Source organism: Serpula lacrymans (genome assembly GCF_000218685.1).
Source record: "Serpula lacrymans var. lacrymans S7.9 unplaced genomic scaffold SERLAscaffold_7, whole genome shotgun sequence".
Lineage (NCBI taxonomy): Eukaryota > Fungi > Basidiomycota > Agaricomycetes > Boletales > Serpulaceae > Serpula > Serpula lacrymans.
Window position 1 is genome coordinate 2356004 of NW_006763296.1, and position 18916 is coordinate 2374919.

The 18916-nt window shown below is 47.8% G+C and overlaps 6 protein-coding genes across 6 annotated transcripts; 1 reads left to right on the forward strand and 5 right to left on the reverse strand.

Annotated features, from left to right (window-relative positions):
- Positions 1–12: 12 nt before the first annotated feature.
- On the reverse strand, positions 13–3833 carry SERLADRAFT_438574 (uncharacterized protein; the record flags this gene model as incomplete). Its single annotated transcript, XM_007318937.1, has 4 exons — positions 13–2473; positions 2718–3043; positions 3095–3582; positions 3638–3833. Coding segments are annotated over 4 exons (3471 nt in total), but the record flags the coding sequence as incomplete, so codon positions are not given.
- A 768-nt stretch (positions 3834–4601) lies between these two features.
- Positions 4602–6345, reverse strand: SERLADRAFT_415865 (glycosyltransferase family 8 protein; the record flags this gene model as incomplete). The annotated part of the gene is made up of 1 exon (XM_007318938.1): positions 4602–6345. One exon carries the CDS (start codon positions 6343–6345, stop codon positions 4738–4740), a length of 1608 nt encoding a protein of 535 aa, XP_007319000.1.
- Positions 6346–7871: 1526 nt separating this feature from the next.
- Positions 7872–10723, forward strand: SERLADRAFT_449698 (glycosyltransferase family 2 protein; the record flags this gene model as incomplete). The annotated part of the gene is made up of 2 exons (XM_007318939.1): positions 7872–8322; positions 8500–10723. 2 exons carry the CDS (start codon positions 7872–7874, stop codon positions 10677–10679), a joined length of 2631 nt encoding a protein of 876 aa, XP_007319001.1.
- Positions 10724–12067: 1344 nt separating this feature from the next.
- On the reverse strand, positions 12068–14251 carry SERLADRAFT_469015 (uncharacterized protein; the record flags this gene model as incomplete). Its single annotated transcript, XM_007318940.1, has 9 exons — positions 12068–12359; positions 12411–12735; positions 12792–13313; positions 13373–13458; positions 13511–13632; positions 13685–13768; positions 13827–14017; positions 14078–14113; positions 14179–14251. The coding sequence occupies 8 exons, from the start codon at positions 14081–14083 to the stop codon at positions 12256–12258; spliced, it is 1440 nt and encodes a 479-aa protein (XP_007319002.1).
- Positions 14252–15128: 877 nt separating this feature from the next.
- SERLADRAFT_449700 (putative urea transporter) lies at positions 15129–17992 on the reverse strand (the record flags this gene model as incomplete). Its single annotated transcript, XM_007318941.1, has 10 exons — positions 15129–15479; positions 15535–15914; positions 15980–16274; positions 16327–16431; positions 16488–16597; positions 16663–16798; positions 16854–16915; positions 16971–17150; positions 17203–17772; positions 17989–17992. 10 exons carry the CDS (start codon positions 17990–17992, stop codon positions 15258–15260), a joined length of 2064 nt encoding a protein of 687 aa, XP_007319003.1.
- Positions 17991–18860, reverse strand: SERLADRAFT_449702 (uncharacterized protein; the record flags this gene model as incomplete). The annotated part of the gene is made up of 4 exons (XM_007318942.1): positions 17991–17997; positions 18063–18470; positions 18532–18803; positions 18831–18860. 2 exons carry the CDS (start codon positions 18607–18609, stop codon positions 18072–18074), a joined length of 477 nt encoding a protein of 158 aa, XP_007319004.1.
- Between the last annotated feature and the right edge of the window lie 56 nt (positions 18861–18916).

The following is an 18916-nucleotide window of genomic DNA, read 5'->3' on the forward strand; positions in this document are numbered from 1 at the left end:
CACTTCGGTCACCTTGCCGCCCCTGCCTCCTCGCGCGGAACGGATGTCGTACTTGACCTCTGGATCCGGGGGCTGTGCCGGGAATCGGGGTAGACGTGGGGAGAGGCCGCGGTGGTGAGAGGGTGAGAGGAAGGCGTTGGCGTTGGCGGGCTGTTTCGTCGGGACGGGTCGTTTGTCTGCTGCGGGTGGAGGGTCGGGCGACTTGTTGGATTTGGGGGGTGCGAAGGGGAGGGTGGGTGACGGTTTCTTGGTGTGGGTGTGATGGGAAGCTGGCGGGCCCATTTTGGCCATGGCCTCGACTGGAGAGCGCGTCGATGACTTGTCCGCTGACGTGGGCGTCGCGGTCATCTTCAATGTCGCGATAGGCACGAACCCAGACGAACGAGGATTCGGAGAGGCGGATACATCTTCCTTCTGAACGCCGCCCTGATCGGCACCGACAGGCTTCTCCACTGCAGTCACGGGGGTGAGGGGAGGTGGGGGGAAAGATTCCTTGGCGACGATAGGAACGAAATGGGATACTGATGGCGATGGCATCGGGGACGAGTCGTCCACAGCTGGTGGAGGAACGGCAGGGTCGATCTGTCCCAGCCATGCGGCGATCCGGCCTTTTGCCTCTTTGCGCAACTTGTGCACTTCCTCGCCCTTGGGACCTTTCTCCAGCTCCCGGAACTTCCGTCTGCCTGTGCGCTTTTGTATATCTGTATCGCCACTGCTATCCCTGTCTTTATCCTTGTCTTTGTCCTTGTTCCCGCTCCTGTCCTGAAACTTATCTGCCGCCCTGTCAAAGTACTCGTGTGACTTCCTCCGTCTCCCTTGTACATCCTTTCCATCCTCGCTGAACCTTCCACCAGGCTGCTGTGTCCGCTCATCCGAATCCCGATCCTGCTCGTTCTCGTTCTCGTACTCATGTTCATGCTCCAGCTCACTTTCCCACCCTCTTCTATCCCCCAATCCGAAACCCATCCCTCCCTTCTCCTCACTACTCTTCCCACCTGCGAGTGTCAGACTCGATATTGCGCTATCGTTGACACCCTCCACTAATACCCCGTTTGTCGAGGGTGGTATCGTGATGGGCATGACGGCGGCCCTTGCTGTAGGGTGTACGACGGCTCTCGCGTCAGGTCGCATAGTATCCCTTTCGAGCTTCCGTGTTCCAACCTCGGCGAGTAACCGTCGTTCCAGGGCGTCAAGACCGCTTTCTTCCGGCACTGTCAGAGCGGTGGCCTTTTGCTTACCCGCCCCAGCACCCAAACCTGAGGTCATTTCGGTCATTGTCATGGTTGGGGCGAGTCGAGTGAATTTGACGGGTGTGATGGCAGCGAGAGGCGGCGTGGGTGGGGTGGTACTGGCGTCGGCGTCGGCTTCAGGTGCAGAGAAGATATCATCTACGCGTGGACGTCGACCTGAAAGAGCCAGTAATCGATCTTTCGTAGAGGGGACAGGAGGAGACGGGAGGGTTTTTTCTTTGCCCTCCTTCTCTTCCTCTTTCCCGCTCAAAGCATCCACTCCCGTATTATCCCCACCGTTGACCTGCGCCTTGGGCAGATCGCCGCTCAAGTCTTGACTTTTCCTCGCTACGTCGTCCGCCATCTTCTCGAGTGCGCGTACACGGGATGATTTAGTAGCTTCAGTGGTGTACGCATATGCATAAGCATGAGAATGGGGGGAAGTGGATACATTAGTGTTGGACGTGTGGGAGTCGGCATTCGCAATGGAGGTCGAAGTATCGACAGCTGGAAGGGCTACAGGGATAGATACAGTATGAGTGGAGTGCTTTGGAGAGGGCGCTGGACGCGGAGAGTGGATGACTCCCTGGGTATCATGTGGATTCGGCAGAGGAGGGATGGTGATTGAGAGACTTGCGGAGATGGGAGATTGGTATGGTTGCGCGGACTGAGGGAGAGGTCCAGGAAGAGGCTCAGAAAACGGAATATCATGGTCAGAGATAGCTTGATTCGAATTGGCGGCGGGTGATGCGCCGCCGCTCAAGGAATCAATAGGGGAGAGACCGGGAGATAGGTAAGGCTGCCCTGGCGGAGAAAGCTGACCATGCGCATAATGAGGAGAAAGGGGAACAGGATAGGGCGGGAAAGCCTGATGATGTTGGTACTGCACGGAGGGATCTACCGTTGGATTCGGATAAGGGTGATAGTTATAGTCCGCGTGCTGAGGGGAAGTCCAGCCTGGCGTTGGATTCGCATACATCTGGTGAGTGTGTGGAGGATAAGGAACTGGGGAAAGGCTGGAAATTGGAGGTGGGGAAAGGGCATGAGCATATGCGCGTTCTCCGAGGTAGTTGCTCTCCATGATGGGATAACCAGTTTCTGAAATAGGATAAGGGAGTCCTGGTGGGTAGTAGGCCTGCTCCGGGGGAGGGGAGGTGAATTGAGGGGGTGAAAGCGGTAACGGTGCTATCGGGGCTGCCAAAGGATGAAATATAGTGACGGGGAGATCCAGGATAATGGGTTGTCTGGAAATATAAATGAATCATAGATGAGCAAGCTTTATAACAGGTATGGAAAAATGTAAGGCAGTTGATACAACTGCCAGAACAGGATTACATGAGAAAATGAAAAAAGTCCGGCGTAGGAGACATAACAACTTTCAATAGCATGAGGAATGAAAGTTAGTTAAGAAAATTGTGCAGACAACTAACGCTACTGCAGATGTATCTTATACGGATACGGAAATGAAAAAGGAATCAGAACACTCACGTGCCAAGGGGCATCTCAACTTTTACGCTGAGAACACAACGAACTTCGAAAAGGGCATCCGTTAAACTCACTCCTTTTCCCTCTACCCTTCTCCCAGTCCCGTCCTCGCTATCTCCACCCACCCGCACTCCACCTCTCGCACCACGAGCTGTGCGAGGAACGTCGACGACGAGATGCGCGACACCCTCAGAACCTGGTGGGACGATATAGTCGGAAGTAATGAATGCAACACTTGTGAGCGTTTCAGATGTGCCCAGGTGGGGTTTATCGGGTGGGGGATGTGATAGGTGGAGGGTGCGTGTGAGAGTAAGGGTAACCCCTGTCGTCTGCATTCCACGGTCAACATATCAACTTGGATGAAAGAAAGTCATACATACTGTTTTCTGAGAGTGGTTTTTCAGTTGAAGTTCAACGCAGACGCTTTCGCCTGCAACGACGATGCCGCCAACGACTCTCGCTTGTACCCACATTCTTCCACCATCCGCGAGGACTACACCTTCAGGATGCACTGCCCTTGTTAGAGAGGCCTCCCATCCCTCCACAATGCTGACATCCTTTTTGTCTGTGACAACTCTTTTCTCACCTCTCCACGCAACGCCGACGCTTGCGCGGACTTCGTATCTAATGCTTGCATCTCCAAAGGCAATGGAAGACGGGGAGGTAGGGGGTATGGGAAAGCGAAAAAAGAAAGTGGTGAGCCCACGCCGTGCAGGGTAATGGTGTGTTGGCAGAGGTGGATCGGATGGGTCTAGCTGGACTTCGTGTTCCGTGAGAACGGCATTGGATGGGGGAAGATTTGGGCCCTGGAAAAGGCGACGAGTGTGAATAAAAGTAGACGTTGCTGAATGGTCGCGGGCCGTTATTTCTACATGATAAAGCGTTCAATATACTCGTCATGAACCTTTGACGTGATAACGTACCTTGGATAGCAAATAATTCAACCATTATAACGCCAATACCTAGACCTGAGTCCATGTCTGCACGGCATTCTAGTTCCATTTTACCAGATACATTGCTGCCTGCTACGAAGGTGGGGTCGGACAATATGAGTGAGACTTTGACTTTAGAATGATATGGCGATGCATTCATCGGTTCTGGCCTAGTCTGGAGGGCCATTGGAAGGCAAATAGATGTAGGAATATATCAAATTCGGATATTGCAACGAAAGCAAAATAATGATAATGATTTGAGCAGTGGTTTGAGTTAGAGAAGATGTGCTGCCTTGAGTATTGGCTGGTGTCTTGAAACAGATTGAAGCAAACGTTCAAGATAGATGTTTCATGCCTTGCAAAAGATAGTCCGGTGTGTGTCGATACAGAATACAAGAGGGAATATAGGACTGGAGATAATGCTGAGCTCGTCAACGGTGCATAGCGCTCAGAAGAAATTGAAACATCAGATGGCAGTACCTTTATTTGTTCGTGTTAGAACCCAAGGCCGTCGCCTTCAGCACCAAACAGTCACCAAACATTGAAGGTGCTTCCCCAATAACCTCTCCGCACACTAACCACGGCTCTAAATTGACGTTACCTGGCTATGCTGCTATGATAATTTCCCAAAAGGTGTATACTTGAATGCGCAGCTATGAATCTACATTTATTGTGGATCTTAGGACACTATTGCTCGGGTTGTATGGCAATGTGGACGTCTTACTCAGGCTATGATGTTATTTGACCATGACTACAAATTAGTCAAGCTCCTGGTACGCTTTGATATCCGATAATACTCAATTTAGAGGAACAATTCTCGAGCTTGACCACCGACACCAGCTTCGGAGAATGACCATTCCCATCTGTTACTTATCTCCATGGTCGATTTTTGTATTTTCCATCGGGCACTTACCTGTCCAACGCGCAATCGAAGATTCTACTTCCGCCTTTATAATTTTGGTTTTCATGCCAGTCTGCTAGTCAAGGTTTGCGCATTATGGTTTACCTGATACGTTGCTTGAACACTATCTTACACGATATAGCGAACACGGACCACGAGATGTCTTTACACATTACATGGAATGGCGACCTTATACCATCTCCACACGATTCTTGAAATTATCCATCGCGACACGAATTGCCTCGTTCTTCTTCTTCTCACAAATCTCTCTGTACTCTGACGATGTCTTCCAGCCATGCCATGCAGTTCTCTCCAGCACAGTCCACCAATCGTTTCTGAATGGGTGGCCTGGTGCACCAGCATAGCCCCATGGCTTAGACGTGAACGGCTGGACCCACGGATTGAGTACCGCTGCTAGCTCGGGATGAAGGGGTCCAGAAAAATGGACAATATTAGGCTGCTTCATCTCCTCAAGCCTCAACCTTGTTCTCTCGGCAGATGGGGAATCAGCATAAGTTCCCAGTCCCTGCGCATTCCAATTCAACCCAAGCTCTGTCCAATCTCCTGTCAAATGCACATTCAACGCATCCTGATCGAGGAATCGTGCATTCTTCATTTGCCTCCCTGTCGTTTCGAGTTCGGCAAGACGCATCCTCACTTTGGCGAGGTCGATCAGTAAGATGCCAGCGTTGAAGTAAGGGCCTCTGGTGATTTCGTCATGTCCCAAAGGGAACCCAACATCTGGTGCTGCTGCCAATGATTTATTTTCCAAGTCTACGTTCCACAGTTCATGCAAGTCGCTTCGAATCAGCGTATCGGAATCGAGGTACAGGACACGTTCGACTGGCAGGATCTTGAGCATGTCTATCTTGGCCCAGACTACGCCTAAGTCCGCCGTCAAACTGTTGTCGTGCAACTGAAGAAAAAGGATAGTGACATCTGTTCTGGTAGGAACCGATGCTGTAATTTTATCCTTATCTTCGTTGGAGAGTCCGCAATCAATAACATAGATGGTAATCCGACCTTGGGTCCTCTCGACAGCGCTGCGGATGGTGACTGCTGCAGGCATTGCATAAGATGACTCTACCGTTAGGGCTATGTTGATTCCATAACCAAAAGCTTCTGTAAGTCCCAGTTTCGCCTTTTCCTTGACAAGAAAGCCGATGCGCATGTCAGATGTCTTCTTCAGGATCATCTGGTATTGCTCAGGATTTGTTGAGATGCGTTCGTATTCCCCATCATGGAGAGTCAAGAAAGCATCAATTCCGCGCCTGGGATGATGAATACTACTTTTGGGTTCTCGATCCCAATTGTAGTCATCAAATATGAAGATACAACCCTTTCTCGCCAACCTCCACGCAAGCTCTCCGTCCAGGAAAGTATCATCAGCTTCGTGCGAGCCATCGACATAAATCCAATCAAAGCCAGGATTCGAAGACGTCATCTCTTCCTCCAAAATAGTCATAAGAGCTGGGAAACTGAATTCGTCAAAAACACGATTTGGTTTGCCAGAGAGTGAGAGATTATGTGTGATCTTGCGGTATCTTTCTTTTCCCGCCTCAGTGCCCATCAAGTCGAAATGGTCGATGCAGACGATCTCTCCTCCATTGACGCATAGATCGCTAAGAAGGAAGACGGCCGAACGGCCCTCCCAGGAGCCTATTTCAAGAACTCGTGGTTTGGGAGAGTCGACGAGGGTAAAGAGGCTTTTCCAAGTATCAATATTGAACGAAAACCAGTCTTGGGTTGGGGTGAACTGGTATTTATCCGGGCTGGACTCTTCGTTGGAGGAAGACATAGTTGATACTTTGTTGCTGTCAGCACCTAAAGAATCATAACCAAAGTTGACTCACATGTTCACAGGTCAAACAACAGACGGGAAGAAAACTGTGAATTGTGATGCAGACTGGTCCACAATCGGGGTATGATGTGTTGCGTGAATGTACGTCAGTTTTTATTCCGTATTTTATATATTATCAACTTGACCATCGTGCGCCCTATCTCTTTCTCCCTTGGCTACTAGCCATCAGAATTTCGCGGGAACTCACGTTCTTACATGTTCTTCCACGTTCCTCCAACGAGATAAGATACGTTATACCCCAAATTCAAGAGGGTGTGATCGTCTTCTTGCCATACATCGTAACTTGGCTGTATCAAGTGCCTCGCTTCTAGCGTTCATCTAATGAACGCCGTGCGTATATGTATGGTAAAAAAGGGCTCATACGATTAAAATAGGAGCCAAGGTGATGCAGCACGTTCTAAATCGCGTTCTTTTAAACTCGAGCGTAAAGCTATTTCCACATAAAGCAAAATCTGCATTCTGGCCGGATCGTCAATTCAGTTGACTGAAGTTTCCAGCACGTATTACGTCTTGCCATCGAGAACTTCCGAGTATACCAACCTGGTGGTCAATTCAGTTGACTGAAGTTTTTAGCACGTATTACGTCTTGACATCGAGAACTTTCGAATACACCAACCTGGTGGATTTAGTCAACCGTGCCCGACGGACGTGGAGAAAAAACGTTCCAAGACCCTTCTCCAGCAGCGTCATAATATTATGCAGAGGAAAAGTACTCCTCAGTAGGTATGTGTTTTCGTTTACTGTTGAATTGCAACTATAAGATTCGTATTCCAGTCTATTTTTTAATAAGTCTCACTTCTTCTTAGACATTAGTATCAACAGTGTCACCTCCTTCACTCGTGCTTGGTACTCCTATCGAAAACTCCATCTTAGGTCACCAGGGTCTATGCGCTCTCGTTGTTATCTAGTCAATGTTCCCATCCCGTCATTATCAAGTTAACTTCTCAGCGCTCGTGGGCACGTTCCATGAGAATCTTTTCGTATCATATCAACCTCGCATATCCTAAAGGGATCGTTATGGGCCACAGGATCAGAAGCAAGAAATACAGGCCGTATCATCTGAGCCAGCCCTTGACCCAATTGAGCTTTAATCTGTGCCGCAGGGTACCATAAATACAGCACGCCCTCAAGGCAAAATGACAAGCAACTGCTCCGGATACACTCCAACTATGTCGTTCTCAAACAACTCACAGATTTTTCTTATCGCTGGAGGCAATGGGTTTATTGTATGTGCACTGTATGACATCTGACCTATATCGTACCAACTTTTGTCTGCCTAGGGATCCCATGTCGCCAGAGCTCTTTTTCTACGCGGATACCATGTGCGCATCGCAGATATTAATCCTACCTCTTGCTTTGAGGAGAAAATTTGCAACGAAATGATAGTTGGCAATATATGTGACCCGTCATTTTGCGAGCGGATTACCAGAGGTGTCCATACCATACTCCATTTCGCGGCCACAATGGGCGGTATGGGTACTATTCACGAACAAAACGATTTCATCATTTATGCTGAGAACTCGACAATGACAATCAACCTCTTGACTGCTGCCGTTCATGCAGGAGCTAAACGCTTCTTCTACGCATCCTCAGCCTGCGTATATCCAGCCTCTCTACAAGGTCACGGGAAAGCGGATGTGTCCCTCCGAGAATCCGACATCTGGACAAATCCGCCCCCTCAGCCCCAGGGGTTATACGGGTTGGAAAAGCTCGTTTCTGAATTTCTATTGCAGAACGACGCGTCCAAGATGAAAACTCATATCGCGCGCTTTCATAATATATTTGGTCCTCGTGGTGCATGGTGTAATGGCAGAGAGAAAGTACCCGCTGCATTGATTCGAAAAGCAATAGCCGCTAGCCTCGATACAAATCGCGTTCCGACTTTGGAAGTTTGGGGAGATGGACAGCAGCGGCGTAGCTTCCTCTTTATAGACGACTGCGTTGACGCGATCCTTCTCTTTCTCAATTCAGATTGCACCGACCCCCTTAACATCGGGTCAGATCATTCGGTCACCATCAAGCAGCTGGCGAAACTTGCAGTTACATGCGCTGGAATAAGCCCAGAAGCCGTTGAACTGCAATTTCTCGCAGAGTCAAGACCAGTGGGTGTTGGTTCGCGTAACTCTAACAACGAACTCGTGAAGGCAAAGTTGGGATGGACTCCCAAGGTATCTCTCAAGGAGGGGATGGAGTTGACTGCATTATGGATGAGAGCTCAGATGGAGAAGGCGGTGAGAGAAATCAGTAATATTGAACGCAGCGCTCTTCTCGAGAAATTCCACCAAAGCCAAGTGATCGATTTGGCAAAAAGCGCTACAACTTTCGCCATTCTCCTTCCTATCACATCTCGTGGGTTAGATTCGCCCAAAGACTGTTTACGCTATCTCCAATCTTTCGCTCGTTCCTTGGCACGGACCACCTGGCGGGACACTCAAGGACTAGGAGGATCGCAGTATCGCGCAAAAATATATCTTGCCATTGACCACGATGACTACTTCCTTCTACGGGTAAACGGGAATGGAGACAATGCTGCTCAGGCGACCCTGTATGCAGAAGGAGTCGGAGATATTACCACCATCATTTGTGATGTCCCTAAAGGTCATGTCTGCACTATTTGGAAACAGTGTGCAAGGCGTGCATGGGAGGATGGGTGTGATTATTTTGTACTTATGGGGGACGACGTAGAGTTAGGTGACGAAGGTTGGATGAGGGATGCACATGCCGCGTTTGCTACAATGGCGAAGGTCGAAGGTGTCCCACACGGTTTCGGGTGTGTCGCCTTCACCGACACCACTTTCCCTGGTATGCCAACTTTTCCGATCATTCATCGGACGCATATGGATATTTTTGGTGGTGAAGTTATACCCGACATTTTTATCAACCAAGACGGTGATCCATTCTTGTTCCAACTCTACAGGCGATGGGGATGTTCTCGCATGTTTCCCTGTAGGATTTCCAATCTGGTGGGGGGCAGCGTCAATGCGCGCTATCGGCAGCAATATGCCTCTGACTGGACTTTCGAGCCTCTCAACAAGGCGACCGATGCAGTCGAAGCATGGCTTGCAGGAGTATATCCAAGCGTCGAACGGAAGCTAACGATTGATGTCGTCATTCCTTGCTATCGCGTTCAGCTACCATTCTTAGAAACCATCTTGGCTCTTCAACCATCCCCTACTTGTACGGTGATGTTCATCGTCATCGTCGACAATCCCCAGTCGCCAAATATATTTGAATTAGAGTCCAAGTATGCACATCGGCCTGATGTTCGCATTCGCGTAAACTCGGAAAATCTGGGTGCTTCAGCATCTCGAAACAGAGGCATGAAAGAGTCGTCAGCTGAATGGATTCACTTCTTAGATGACGACGTGACCCCGCAGGAAGATCTTCTTATCGAAGCAGAGAAAATCATCCGAGCACACCCCAAAGCTGCTGGCTTCGTCGGAAACGCCCAGTTCCCTCCTGCGACCACTATTTTCACCAACGCTGTGCACCTGGCCGGTGTAACGTACTTCTGGGATATAGCAACAAAGATGAAAGAGGATATGCCTTGGGGCGTTACTGCGAATATTATCTCTCGTCGAGTTCAAGATGGTATCGAGTACGACATGAAGTTCCCGAAGACGGGTGGTGGCGAAGACATTGATTTTTGTCGCAAGAAACGGGACTTTATTGTGGCTCAAGGAGGCGAAGGATTCCGGGCCGCTCCTGATGTCATTGTCACTCATCCTTGGTGGAACGCTGGGAAGAGATCTTACTGGCGATACTATATGTGGTCAATAGGTGACGGTAGACTGGTCAAACTCTATCCGGAGCATACGTACTTCGATCATGCCCCAAATAGTTCCGAAATACTGCTGATCAGTGCGATGCTGGCTAGCATTGGGGCGGCTGAGTACTTGGGTGGTAAAAGCCACACTCTGCTGCTGTTTGCAATCAAACTCGTAATTGCCACCATCATTGCGAACACAACGCACGACTTGTATAGGCATCTGTGGAGAGATGCAGAGAGAAACAAGGCCATCAAGTCGACCGCCTCAAGATTTCAGTGGTTTATGGCAGCGTTCGAAAGTTCATTTATTAGAATGGCAAGTGAAGCTGGGAGGTCATTCGGGATGGTTGAGCGAGGGGAGTTGTTACTACTTGGAAAGAGATTCGACTGGTTCACTGGTCGAGCTGGGGGTGGTCCTCGACGTGAGGAAAGGATGAATTCGCGTCAGCGTTTGACGCTGATTGTTATAGTCGTATTTACACTCTGCTATGTGTCCTTCTAATTGAATCACGTCCACACCGTATAATCGGAATTCTTTTTGTAATTCCACTGTGTCATCTATTCAGGTCATTTCTGACAGCGAACACGGGAAACCGGTGAAACAAGAGCAATGAGGAGATGAAACATAGGTAAGGACGACAGGCCATGATATTTGGGAGTTGAGCTATGTCCGAGTGCTGTGAACTTGAACTGGTAGCCGCTGAGTCGCAGTTCAAAATATGACCGTGCCACGGCGCTGATGGTTCCAAGTACAACCATCACGCATCTTACGGAACCGCGAGGTTCCTAGCTCTCAGGCTGAAATACTTACATTTCCACTCAGTATGCGATGCTCCCCACTTTAACAGACTCCCTATGGAGATTCTGTCTCAGTTCCATTGCCTGGCCAATGCAAAAGCTGGCCGACCACGAGGGTATCGAGTTTTATGGCTTTCCGACTCGGAGTCCACATCATCTCGTTTGAGAAAGATCCTTTACTGGTGATCCACGTCGAATTCTCAACCTCACCATCCTGGCGCGAAAATACAATACAGAACACAACCCCAAAGGTAAGAATGGAATTCGTCCGTGATACGTTTGATCAGAAGCTGGCACTGGACATCGGTATATGACTCACATCAGAAATGTCGATTTTGTCAGTGCAATGCCCTGTTGACTCGAAGGACAGCACTTGTTTGCAGACTGGCTGCGGTATCGATGCCGCGCGTTAGATCGGCACGCGATACTAGTAATTAGAACCTATATAAAAGCTACCCTGTTGTCCGAAGGATAGCAATGTCCAGTCCAAAAGAAGATTAATCAAGCTACAATCTCATTATAATTTCTGTTTTTCTATTCGCCTCCTTACCGCGATTTACACCACCACGTCGCCAATGGATCTCGTGACGACCTTTATCGACCTATTCTTGGACCCTAGAGCGAGGGAGGGCCAAGTTCGAAGGCGAAATTGCTGGCATAGATTACTTTTGCGCCTACGTTGCTGCAGGAGATCAGCTTACGTGCAACGCGTTCATATTTGAGGTGAGCTCATGCCAATCTATGGCTCGATAGGCCACACTAATCTTCGTGCAACAGGATATACCACAGTTTTGCAAGGACAACTGCTTGGAGATCTAAGAAGATTCTTTATCTTATTGAACACTAATTATCTTATTAACCGTTGGGTGATATATTATATCAATGCAGTCATCTGCTAAGTTCATCTTGCTACATATCTTCCATGTATAATTGTTTCAGAGGTCGTGTATAGAGAAGCTAGGCCTTCTTATTTTGCATAGTATTTTATATATTACTAGTTGTTGTATTTCTTGGTCATCCCTTAACATATTATTCAGTTCAATTGCCCTGTATGGCCGAAGTGAAGAAATTATGAAAGATAGAAACCTGGATAGTAGTATGAGATACCGCTATATATCTAGGAGGACTGAGTAAGCTCCAGAAAATGGGTTCATGGAGCTTGCAACACAACTTGACTTTATTGTGAAATATACGGAGCTTGGGCCTGTTGATCACAGACATAAGTACTAAGACATCAAGTGCTGTGTTCAGTGAGACGGTAATTGCAGAAACACCGAGAACTAAACTACGGAAGAAGGCGCCGCCCGTGGAGGGGGATTTATTTTGTTCTCGAGCTCTAGCATATCGCAAAAAGCAGTCGTCTGCGGGTTTGTATACCATGGAGCTAAATATTCATCAACAGAAACACATGGTCGTGATTCAAGCATCTACTTACGTTGCTGGTTTTTTGCCGGGCCCTCACTTCCTGGACCAGGCGCAGTCTGGACAAAGACTTGACATGACTCGACTTCTCGCAGATCGCTGGTTTCGCCTTCTTCTGTGCTCGATATGTGTGCTTTAACCCATGACAGTTCTTCGGCAACTTGTGCTCGTGCAGCTGCCTCTTCTGGGTAGACAGCTTGTCGACGGGACATGGAGAAGTACGGATGGAATGCACGTATGATGGCAAGCCACTCAGGATCAAAAGTGAGAGTGGGGCGACGGCGCTGTCCGTCGGTGGCAGGTGGTAATGAATCAGAAGAAGCGGGAAAGTCCATCACCTACATAACAAATCTGCGTAAGCAAGTGACGCGGAAGAAAAAGGTATGCAGCGTACTTCGAGAAACTCCCTACGAGGAAGGCACTTGTCGAGTGCTAAGAATCTCGTTTCAGACGGTTGGGGGACAGGTGGCGGAGGGGCAACGACTCCTTCTTCTTCGTCTTCCAGCGTGATTTCATCAGGGTTAAGAGGACCAGTCGTGGATATCGACGATTCTGCCATTGTTGACGACTCAACGCCATCGGGCTTCTTCGTATCAAGACCATCTTCCTCAAATTCATCTATCACTATTTCATCAGGATTCTCGCCTTGAGCGGGTGAAGGGGATATACTTCCATTTGCGGCGGACGTTGCCTGGTGATGGGTGACTACAGCCTCAAATCTGACATGCAAATGCGCAGCAAACCACCACGACGGTCTCAAGGTATGCAACAATCCCATTAACGGAGGTGAGCCCAAACTGCCTGTACTGATGTCCTGTCTGAAAAAGGGTTTGCGGCGTAGGAGGAGGGGTAAGTCGCCATGCTGTTCGATAGACTGTGGCCAGTCGTGAGATAGGAATATATCTGGCGATGAAAGCTGTTTTTTTAAAACGTGTCAGTCAATTTAAAATTTGCCAAACCATGGGAATTACGCACGAGGGAAAGTCGACGAATGTTGTATTCGCGGATGTGGTAGATGCTTCGCATTGAGCTGTGGTCGTAAGGCATTTGCTCATAATGCCCTGAATGTCAATTGATGAGGCTGAGATCTATAGGAGAACAATATGATTGTACCTTGATGAAAATCATTTCCCTTAAAAATACCCGATGCTCCTGCTATGCGAACGCCATCTACCTGAACGCAGCCTGCATGGCCAAGGAAATAGATGTTTGGAGCAAGCCATCCTCCATGGTACCTACCATATAGATTCAGCTTGACGAGAGACGAGATTAATTATGCTAATATACAGTTCCCAGAGATAATTTGAAGCCTCGTGGTTTCCACCGATGACAATAGTAAGGACGGGCGCTTTTTTCTCGCCAGTATAGTATCTGGAAGCATACGAGTCATAGAACGAACTCGATATAGCTAGATGAGAAGCATAACTACCTATAAAACTCTCCCAGTTGCCTGTATTTTGGAGGCACTGCCATGCACTGAAGATCGGAGTGATTCCGGATGGCCTGGAAGTCGCCGCAAATGAGCAGAAGGTCAACGACATAGTTGTTTTTCTTTTCAAGAAACTCTATATGCTTGTAGATGGCATCGAGCGCCCCATGGCAGCATCCTTCGATTGCAATCTATATGTTTCACAGCCTCAACGTTTTGAAAACATGGCCGCAAGACAAAGATTCACTCACCTTCATTCTGGATACTTTTTGGGAATAAGTTGTCAGCTACATCAACAAAGAGCATTTCTCCAGCGATCTATGTGATTCATCCTTTTGAACGTAAGACTCACTATTAGTACAAACTCTATGTAGATGTAATAGAGATGAGATTCAGATGGAAGCAGCTTGAATACATTTCAGAATGCATTCAGCATGGTTCGAACGCTAGCTCACAAGTCATCGCGGAGATAGAATTCTTGCACTACCTCTTTGCTTGAACCGTTCAACAGAAGTAGTCTTCAAGTCCATCCCATACCTGATATTAGCTGCTCTTGACCTACGCTGCACAATGCTACCTCAGTTCCATTGATTCAAATTCTCCAAGGTTCAAACAGCAAATCTAAGGCGAAAGTTCATGCTATTCAGTGGTGGATGGTCAATTTGAATTCAATTGAAAGATGCAGTAGGACCTCACGCCAGCGCTGCTATTATCAGGAAACTCGAGGGCCGCCAAATCAACGCGTTGGAGGAACAAATGTCGATCTATGGAACAACTGATGTTGTCGACAATGACTCGAACCCATTCGAAAAAGCTTCTGTACATCAAGCTCGGGGCAGTAGTCGCATATGGGTTGAAAACATCAAACACTGTCTACACAAAATATCGCAGCTCTTGTAATCAATGGGTGTCGCCTAATGTCCTGTTTCTAGGACATATCAAGGGGCAATGGTTAAATTTGTGATCTACCTCACACCGAAGGCTTGGCGTCACTGCGATAGGATTTCGGAGCATCTCAAGCGATTTACACAACTCTCCTCATCCCAGATCCCCCTGTGTTTATATTTCTCTTTCAGGCTCGCATAGACTCCCTCAGCACATTGCCAAAGTATGACTAGATTCATTGCTGTATCCTTCCCGTACTAATGTATTCTATGTATTCGGACTACAGATTTCTCGTCACAGTAAACACTATTTCTGAAGATATAGTCAGTTATAGCACGTTTGCTTTTGCTTTTGCCTTTCTAATCATCGTTCGACACTTTCTTTCTTTTGTCTAACCTTTTTCTTGATCTAAACAACTTTAAAACAGATAGCACTGTCATCTAAAACAAGTCTACGTTTGGGACGGCTGCTACACATGACCGTGGTACACTAGTCTCTCGTCTATGCTGCATCGTATATATCTCGAGGAACGTATACTAATAATCGTCAAGCACTGGTACTAGATCGCTCCTTTTTAACACCAACACCAAATGTATCTTTCAGCAACCCTCGACCGATATCTGACATGGCATTTCGACTTTCCCAAAGAGGCAAAACAGACGTGATGAATGCTGCAACAAACAGCCATATCACACATATGATCACCCAAGCTTTGAAGAACGTCAACGAAAAAATATAGTGAGAAAGGAACATTGGAATTGGGATGAGCTGCGTATGACGTTAGCCATTTTTGGTATCTCAGAAAAGAATGAATGCGCCTCACGAAGATGACGATAAAGGTCATAATGGACGTAGCCCACGTTGCGACTCTTAAGGATTTCTTCAGCATCTCGTAGTCCTCGGGATACTCGCTGATAGAGGTATCTTCCTTGATGGAGGATACACGAGTTGTCGATTGCGATTTCTCCTTCTTTTCGTCAATTGGTGTGGGAGGTTCTTCTCCATTTGCTCCATTTGCTATCAGAGCGGCAGGTCCACCAGGTACGATACGTTTCTTATCCAGGTCCCGGCCCCGCGGATTTATCTTCTTCGTCTCCGACCAGTCAAATTCATTATCAGGATTGATCAAGGTGATGATAATGGATATCAGAGCGCCTGAACAGCATGCTCCCATATTACCCGCCAAATTGGGGTACATATTACCTACCGAGGAGTGGCCCAAAAAGTCAGCAACAGGATTATACAGCAGCTCTCGATGGAAAACTGACCAGTCGTTTCGATCGTCACCTCTCCATAGTACGTCTTGGCGACGACAAGCCAACAGGTTATGCCGACAACAAGACCACCCAATGCTCCACCGATGGCAGCAGCCCGAGTCTGTTTACGCCAGACTACACTGAATATGATAGGACCTACAGCACCTGTGAACAAAGTTCCAGAGAAGAGGAAGAGCCAGTTCAAAGAGATCCCGATCCCATTCCACAACGACGCGACGCAGGACATGATAATGGCCCAAATACCAACCATAACATGTGACACACGTATAAGTGCCTCTGGAGATGCCTAATAATATGGCTCAGGAATCTAGATCAGGAGAGACATGAATGCAACATACGTCTGGCTTAAAGTGAATTTGGTAAAGGTCAAACGTTAAGATGGATGAGGTAGCTATCATTTCAGAAGATGCCGCCGAAGTGACAGCCATGAATAAGAGAATCAGCTAAACAACCAGATGCAATTAACAGATGAGAGTAAGCGGCTTTACGTGGTACTGACCATTGCAGCGGCACCTCCGCTGCCTAAAAGTGCAACTACTCCAGCTGGTGCTGCAAGACCGGCATCAGTTTGAGCCAAGGAGAGACCGCCAGGATATGGGAAACTTGGGTCTATAAATGAGAACTTGAACTTTTAAAGCTTGCTCGATAGTACAATAGTAAAGACTTCAGCTTACGGTTGGCCAAGGCAACGGCTGAAAGACCCATAATAGTCGAAAACGTTAAAGGCACAGCAAACCAAGCCACCCCGCCCAAGAGGTAAGCGCGAACCGCTGTCTTTGCCTCCGAAGCAATAGCCCTCTGCCAATATCCCTGAATTCATCTGTTGAGCCGAGGGCAATATTGCTAATATCGATATGATACGTACCTGATCCAGCATCACCGTACCAAACCCGCCAGTTATCTGAATTATCATAAACATAAGCCCGTCTGGAGAGCAATTTCAATGAATACGTCTCATAACACTTTTCAAGCGATAGCTCACAGTTAGATTTCAGCGTCAAGTACGAGCCATCTTGATTTCCAGATACAGGACGCTCCGCACTTGCTTGCTGAAGGAGACGGTACATCCCATCGAAGCCACCGATGAGGTCAGCCTCAGCGTAGGTATAGAAGAAGAAGTAGAGTATGATGATCATGAGTATGAGTGTATGTGAGTAGTCACCTGTGGAGCACATTAAAGAATATTTCAAGCCAAGACATAATATGAAACTTACATAGAAATGTTGCACGCAGACCCCCGAGGATCACATAAATAACAACACCCAATGGGATGAGGAAATTTGCTGCATAGATGTTCATGCCAGTAAATGCATTCACAACTGCACTACCGCCCAACAAAAGCATACTCGACACTATCAGATTTGTCACGAGCCCGAAAGTGGCGAATATGAAGTGTGCTGTGTTTCCATAACGAGCGTGGACGATCTCGAGGTATGTATGACAGTAGGGCGCAATCATCTTCACGCGGACCGAGAGGATCGACATGACGAAAATCTGGATGGTTGCGCCTGCAGCGTAGTAGTAGCCTCCACAAAGTCCATATTCATACGTTACAGTCGAGCTCTGAAGGAGAGTAGCAGCCCAAGTCCAAGCTGATACGATACCCGAAGCTATCAGTCCAGGTTTGACTGAACGGGAAGCGGTATTGAATTCCTCCGAAGTGGCTATCTTATAGCTTGTGTATCTGTTTTGCAAGGTAGAGAGACCCATCATGATAAGAGCGAAAACAAAACCGATTCCGAGGACGACGCCATAGCCTATTCCTTGGGTCAATACTTGGGAGCCTTCCGTAGACATTATAGAAACGAAAGATAGCTGAGGGGGTTTGAAGGCATTGAGATATAATCGAGGGGAAGGCTTATGACCAGGTTCTGACGTGCCTATCGACTGAATACACAGGAGAGATAAGCGGAGGACAGTCGTGGACACTTTGTGATCGCATCATCCTCTCCGCTGGAGAAGATATCTTTGGAACCGAATAAAATCTTCAACCGGAGCGCTCATGGAGTCTGATGCCAACAGAATAGAAGATGAGTATACTATTCCAGCGTATTAGAAGTTGGTCGTGACTAACCATGTGCATTTACAGCAATGGCTTGACTAGTACTGACTTAGTGACTAGTATACGTCGTTGGTTGATTCGCACTCTTCGATACTGATTCTCCGAGTCATCTCTGACGACCAAAAGCCCTCTGACATATCTTTGGCAATAAGCCAGCCCCTGGATCTGACATATCCCAAGCGGTGGCCGCTGTCGTGTGACGATGTTAACGTTAGCATGATATGAGCAGGACGCACAGTTGCAGAGATAAGCCTCGACGACATGAGAGAGTTTGCAGATAAGCGTGTACAAGAACGACGAAAAGAAGCAGCAAAAATACCACAAGATAACCGTTCCTCGAACCATGATCACCAGACCAGCTTTTATTTGCAAGAACATAAGCTGGGTACCATGCACAGCATACGGTAATAAAAGAACGAGCTGAACATTTTTGCCGAGTCAATACATGCTCATATTCGACAAGTAAAATGTCTCAACTAACGGTATAGTCACTTGAAAACTTTTCCTCGTCGGTGCTTTGGCCTGCTAGAAAGGCCAAATGTCTGGCAATTGTATTCATTCGATGCAGCGATTAACTCGGACACGCCTGTGAGCCTGTAATGACTTGTGCCAATGTTATCCGAGTCGATGTCAATGCCAAGCGTTGTATTGTGATAAAAGTAGCGTGGCGCACATCCGAATCGACGATAGAGTCCGCAGCTTACAGTCAAGGGGCCTTTCAGTTCTTTTCATCCTTGGGATCTCGCCAATTTTGTGGCCTGAATACCGCTGACCGGACTGTGAACACAATATCTACTGTCAGTTGCATCCGAGTCAGCGTCGAGGTCGACCCAGCGTATTTGGTTGCATAAACCCGTGTGAAAAAT